The sequence below is a fragment of the Pygoscelis adeliae genome, unplaced genomic scaffold (genome assembly GCF_000699105.1).
Source record: "Pygoscelis adeliae isolate BGI_AS28 unplaced genomic scaffold, ASM69910v1 Scaffold4, whole genome shotgun sequence".
NCBI classification, from domain to species: domain Eukaryota; kingdom Metazoa; phylum Chordata; class Aves; order Sphenisciformes; family Spheniscidae; genus Pygoscelis; species Pygoscelis adeliae.
In genome coordinates this window covers 6,947,198-6,953,679 of record NW_008824986.1, presented here as the reverse complement: position 1 = coordinate 6,953,679, position 6,482 = coordinate 6,947,198, and the positions used below count along the sequence as shown (strand labels likewise).

Genomic DNA, 6,482 nt, shown 5'->3' with positions numbered 1-6,482 from the left:
CATGCCACATTATGATAAACTAGAGGAAAACAGGCTTAATCTGGAAAAATGCATGGCACACAGGAAGGTCAAGGCCTGCTAGAAACTAGGAAAAAAAAATAATCCCATTTTTGCTCATGTGATATGCAGAGGTATGAAGAATAAAAACCTTTATAGCTCAAAAAGTGCTGGGAAAAGGCAAAGCGCTGTATTAAGGGCTGGAATGTGTTTGGGAAGGAAGCAACAGTAGGAAACTGAGGAGGAAAACATGGCCAGTTGTGGGGAAAGCAGGACAGAAATAAGCTGTGTAGAGTTTGGGGCACAGCACACTGCATTTCCTCTCCCAGGGAATTAAGATTAAAAAGAAATTTAAAAAATCTATCAGAAGTAAGAGAGAAACTGAGACTTGCAGAAGTGTTTCAGGAAAGCAAAACACTTAAAAATCAGAACAAAACCTGCATTGTGTCACAGAAGTCAGTAATTTAGCAATTTAATAAACTCAACTAGAATGGGAAAGATCCAGTTTTATGTCTCTGCTCTGAAGCAAGAGGAGTCATGCCTGGTTTGCATCCCTTAATCAGTAATAACAGGTCATAATTTTGATCAGAAACTCTATTCTGAACTTGAATGTTTTAATGTAATCAGTGCTGCACCACAACCAACACACTTTCATAACAAGTTGCAGTGTAGATGTATCTGAGTATTTTGACCACGCATACACAGACCAGAAAACAACCTGTTCCTGGGAAAGCTCCAAACCAGGTTTCATACCGAGACAAAAAAAAAAGCACAAACCAGCCGTCTGTGCTTTCCGTCTGCTGCACAGACGAGCAGGGCAGGTGGGGAAACGTGCTGTAAAGATATTGCAGCACCAAATCTTGAAAGTTACCAACTCTAAATTACCCTAAGGGACTGGGGCAGGAGTGGGCCAGGGAGGGAGAAGGATTAGTTGACGGCATGGGGAAATTGTGATTACTGCAGTGATGTGCCTGGGTCACTGACAGGGGGTGGAGGTGCGATGTCCCTCCGGTGCCTCCCCGGGGGTGAGGAGGAGGCTCTCCGCTCCTCCAGGATGGGGGCGTGCAGGTTCCCCATCTGCTCGTTGAGATCCCAACAGCTACAATGCTTCCACATGGCGTGGAAGGACCATTGGTAAGGTATTCTGGATATGTGGGAGTGGGCACAGTGCTGAAACCTCTCCTTTTATTGAGAACATTCACTTAAAATTGTTTAAAAAATTATTTTAAAAATTATTTTCAGGCGCACAGCTCCTGAACTTGCTTCCATTCACATTTGTTTCACCAAGAAGTAGGAAATTAAAACCTTGGACTTCATGAGGCTTTTTCTGTTCTTTTCCCAAGCCCTGCTTAAACTTGTTATTGCCTTTCCCAGACTTACCAAATTTTGCTCCTGAATGCTGAGGAGAGAGATAGGTACTGGGGAAGAGAGGATAAGGACACACTTCAGCATTCTTCTCGCTTGTGAAAACTTCAGATGCTTCATCGAACTCTTTGAATTCAGAAAGAACAAAGCTGTTTCTTATATTAAAAAAAGAAAGAAATAGGAAAAAAAAATATTAAAAAAAAAAAACATTAAAAAAAGACCCTGCCTATAATAATGCTGTTTGTATTTGGAGACGAGTATGTTTACTGAGCAGCCTGGCACTACAGAGTGCCGTTGGCTAGGGGAACCGGCAGCCACACTACCAACAGTACTCTGGGTGCTGTTTTGTTCCGTTTCTTACCACTGATATTTTTTTAAAGCAATATTTCAACAAAAGAAAAAATACTTATATCACCTCAGGGAAAAGCAAGCCTGCAGTGAAATAAATATCTCTTTTGTATCAAAGCGATTCACAATTCCTTTGATAAATCTTATCACTGCAGAGTTTTTCTGCATTGAAACAACCCCATGAAGGGCTGAAAGAATCATCTAAATGCATCTGAACAATTCTGTTTGTTTTGTATTCAACAGTGCATCACACAAGCCAGCATAGCATTTCCATTAGTCTTTAAAAATAGTATTAAAGGACATTTCAGTCTATTTAAATTATTTCTATTTTCATTTAAATTAGTTGCTAAATAACAAGTTCTATACCATCATTATGCTGTAGTATGTGACTGCTAGAAATACACTTCAAACAAAACAAATTAAGGAACCTGGAAATTGCTACAGCAGAGCAAGGACATATTTTTAGGCAAAAATAAACAGAGAACAATGGCAAGTCATCAAAAATATGATAATAACCCAGCCCATATTTAGTGTGCAAAAGGAACGGTACATATGGAATATCTCATTTTACCCTTATGAGGTTTTTATTTGTAAAAAAATGCATTAAATTTGCAGTTTCCTTACTTAACTGGAAAAGGACTAATTACCTTTTCGGTGGGCTATTTTGTCACACCCAGCAGCTCTCTGTGAGTTTTGAGCCGCCTAGGAGCGAGACAGCTGGAACACATCCCGTAGCACCATCCATCACCCTGGCACCGCTGCCATTCCCAGCAGAAACCAGGGCTTCACTGCTGGCTTTAGACCCCCCCCCACCTGCAAAACCAGGACCCAAATTAACACAACAGTTGGTTTTATCCAGAGTTTCAATGGCAGGCTCAAGGGCAGGACGGACAGCTCTCCTAGAGGGTGCATCGTCATTAAGGGCAACCCTGAAGATGCAGGATTTACAGCAGCCTGAGTGGAACAAAATGCGAATTTGCTGCTGAACGATGTTATTTCTTAAGGAAGACATTGAAACACTGTAAGGGTGCCAGAAGCCTGGGGGAAGCAAAGTTTGGGTACTTAATAATAATGAGACTGCCTAACCGGTCATTCATCTAGGGTTGCTTGCCCCAGAGGTGGCATGAACTGATGACAGGAGGTTTCCCAGCGGTGCAGGGAGGCAGGGCTGAGCGGCACCAGACCCCCCATCCCAGCCTGGCACCCATCGGGCCGTGCGGGGCGGGCGAGCAGACGCGCAGAGCAGGGAGGCAGAGCTGTCCCAGCTCCAGCTGGGACAATTCAGAGCTGATGCCTCCTGCCCTCTGCGTGGTCTCAGGTGAGCAAGGGGGGGGCTATAACAAATGCAAAAGAACATTTACATTCAGCCTGGCACTTACAGAGTTTACCTCCTGTACTGTCATTATACGCTTTTCCCCAGTATACAAAAAATATTAGGATTGACCTCCATAGGAGTAAACTCTCAGAGGAAGAAAACATGACCCTATTGACTTATCAAAGTCTTCCTTAAACTAAAAACAATCCTTCTATTACACATTATGAAATTATACATTATCAAACTACATCAAAACAGTGTTAGAGAAGAAATGCCTTGTGTGAGAGACAGTGAATCAAATAACTGGTCTGAAAAACGCATGTGCAAATGTGTCTGGAATTTTAAAAGTTTCTAGAGCAAGTTCAGTGCCTCCTTCTCCAAGCAGTGCTGTAAGACCATTACTCTATTAGCTACTACTAACATTTTGATTTTTAATCACTGCCAAAATAATCTAGCTCCCCATAGTTTGCGGCAAGTTAAGGCTAGGATCTTAATTAGCCGTGTGCTATGCGTTGCTTGGATATAGATTGTTATTTCCCAAACAGGATCTTGAATATTTTATTTTTGCACTTACCAGTGTTGATCATACACAATCATTTGCATTCTCAAAAAGCCAAACCAGTCTGCCTTCTAACTCATATAAACCCAGAAAAAGCATCCCCCTACTCCCTCTGTCTTGGGAACTGAATTTTCACATGCTAAATATCTTCTGATTAGCTTTTTTTTTTCTTTTTTTTTAAATAGAGTTCAGTTTTAGCATGCTAAAGCACATTTAGTAAAGACAGGGGAAAAAATGTCACGAAGTAACATTGAATGTAAACATATCCACATACTGTCATAATAAATATAAAAGATATGAAATGAGAACAGGAATCAAAGCACATGTGCATATTATGACCCAATACAATTTAAAAAAAATAATTCACATGCTTCATTCTAAGGTGACTATAAACCACCCCCTCTCCTGTGGCGCTGTCTCTCCTTCCATCAGCTGGTTATTTAGCCTCACCCTGCAGCGTGAGGATGTAAGCTCACACCTGAGAGGTCCCTGGAGATCTAATACTTTCTCTGTTCCTCATGCGGAAGAGGACTCTCTCCTGTGTCCCGTGATAGTGATAACATACACAGAGCTACCATTCTTTACAAACAATATGAAGAAACTCCTGGTCAATTTGCAACTCCTGGTTAAACAGAAAAATGTAACCCTAAGTTTGGAATGTTTTCTAAAACGAGAAACATTTTGGTCTTTTCATTGATATATTTCCAAAGGAATAAACACATCTTCTGTAAACAGAAAACCTAGGAAGTTTTCTCAATATAGGAAATTTGCATATATATATTTACCCTCTAGAAAATTCCTAGCTTCAACTAAATATAGGGAAATATTTTAATGTATACATTTGATACTCAAGCCATGCAACAAATCATATGCATTTAATTCAACAGTGCTATAAAAAAAAGAACTACATGAGTAATCAAGAATGTACTTAACCTTTCTCTAAGCAACACAGGAAAAAGTTAGTGTGAAATATGTGACAATCCCCTAAAAATATAACTAAAAGGCAACTGGTAAGGTGCGCTGTAAAAATACAATCGGCACTAAGGGAACAAAAAACTGACAAACCAGAAGAAAAATTTGTTTTGGAGTCACGCTCAGCAACAGCTGATGTATGCTCACAATAAAATGAGAAGTATAACGCAAACCTCCCCGAAAAGAAAAGACAGTGTAATTTCAATGGTATACCAGCACAGCAGGTCTAAGAGTTAGAAACTTCCTGTGGGCTGAAGAAAAAAATACATAAAGGATTTTTAAACCTCAAACCATACAAAAACTCAAAATTAATACTCAGATATCTTCCATTACATTTATGTAATTGCAAGACAGAGAAAGGAAAAACAAGACAATTCAATTCTTTGGATTTGCTTTTACTTAACATTAAAAATTGACAAAAGTACTTGGAAAGTGTGCAGCCATCCGGGGTGCACCGTGGAGGGAAAAGGCACCCAGCATTTTACTTGTGACTCAAACAGGGGGTCAGTACCAATGCTTCTGAAGAGGGACCTGTTTTATCATGTCAGCTCCTTTAAAATATTAAAAAAAAATCATGCTTATCTTTCTCTTCCTGAAAAGACAGCTCAGCTTTAAGCCTTGGAAAGAGCAGGCTTATTAGAAAAGAATTAACTCAGCATCTCAGGACAACAGGGAAATAGTTAAAATGGAAAGATGAGCTGTATGACACAGTATTGCAGGGGACTCTGAAAATCTACTCATGGCTCAGCACATAACCGATACCCAGGGTGACTGAAGAATCGGAGTAATTAGCACAGCTCTTTAGCCACAGCAGTCACTGGTATGAGATCGGCTTGGACAGTATCTGATGAAGAGGAAGAGCCACCTGTGTGCCAGGCACCAGCTGAAGGTGAGGACTGGGCTGGAGCCAGCAGATGAAGACCTGATGGAAAGGAAGGGCGGCTGTTTCCAGCCTTACGCTGCTCAGACTACAGTCGGCAGGTTGCTTCCTTGTGTCAGATAAAATAATCTTCCACATCTTCACTTTGACAGAGAGATGAACATCATCTTAAATCATTGGCTCCAGTCAAGCCACTGAGTTATTGATAGATTTTCAGGGAAAGAATAATTGGGAGTGGGAGCATTGCAGAAGATGCCCTGAAGGTAGAAAGTTGTGAGAAACAGCTGCCTCCTGCAGAAGAAACAAAGATCTCGTTACCTGTTCAGAGTGAATACGCAGTCTGCAGCAAAACAGAGTCCACGAGCTCGCACCGTAATGACAAGGATGCTGTTGGAGAGATAGCGATCCTCATTGCCACGCACGGGCATGGCCGAAGAGCTTCTCTTTCTCTGAAAAAGAAGTCTCTACTGCTTCCCAAGTATCAGTTGGGAAAAACTTATAAAAAGTTAATGTCGTCTGAGAATGCACAAAGTTTTCTTAGCTGTAAGCGGTATTCTGCTAAAAAAAAGTCTCCTGTACCAACGTACCTGTTGAGGCCACCCACTGCCACTGACTTTGACCTCGGCTGACAGCCCGAGCTTCATCATCTGCTGAAGTACGAGACTGAGCTGAACCAGGCTTGGGAGGATTTTTTCTGCAGATCTGAACTTAGTTTGATCAGTTATGGAAGCTTAGATAGATATATCTATCTATTGGGATTCTTGCAGACACCTCAGAAGTTTTAGTTTCTCCAAGATAAACTGGAGCCAAGTGCAGGTTTTCTCCACACAAAGTCCTGAAGGCTTTTACCAGCAGTTTGGTGCTATCCCTGCACGCAATTGTAAAATAAAGAAATAATGTAACATTCAGAACTTAAGCTCCTAAAAATCAGACTTTGAATCTACATTTAGAAAATTATATAGTTTGTCTGATCTTCAAAAGTCCAAAATGGTGAATAATTTCTGTCAACTTACATGCATCTTTTGTAGAAGGGGAGAACTAAAACA

The 6,482-nt window shown here is 40.8% G+C and overlaps 1 protein-coding gene across 1 annotated transcript in view; it reads right to left on the bottom strand.

The window, feature by feature from the left end:
* TCERG1L (transcription elongation regulator 1-like) overlaps positions 1-5,864 on the bottom strand; it is a 188,312-nt gene extending 182,448 nt beyond the window's left edge. The window contains exon 1 of the mRNA XM_009326008.1: positions 5,755-5,864. Coding sequence (XP_009324283.1) covers positions 5,755-5,864 — 110 coding nt within the window. The remainder of the gene's footprint in view (positions 1-5,754) is intronic.
* Positions 5,865-6,482: the final 618 nt, after the last annotated feature.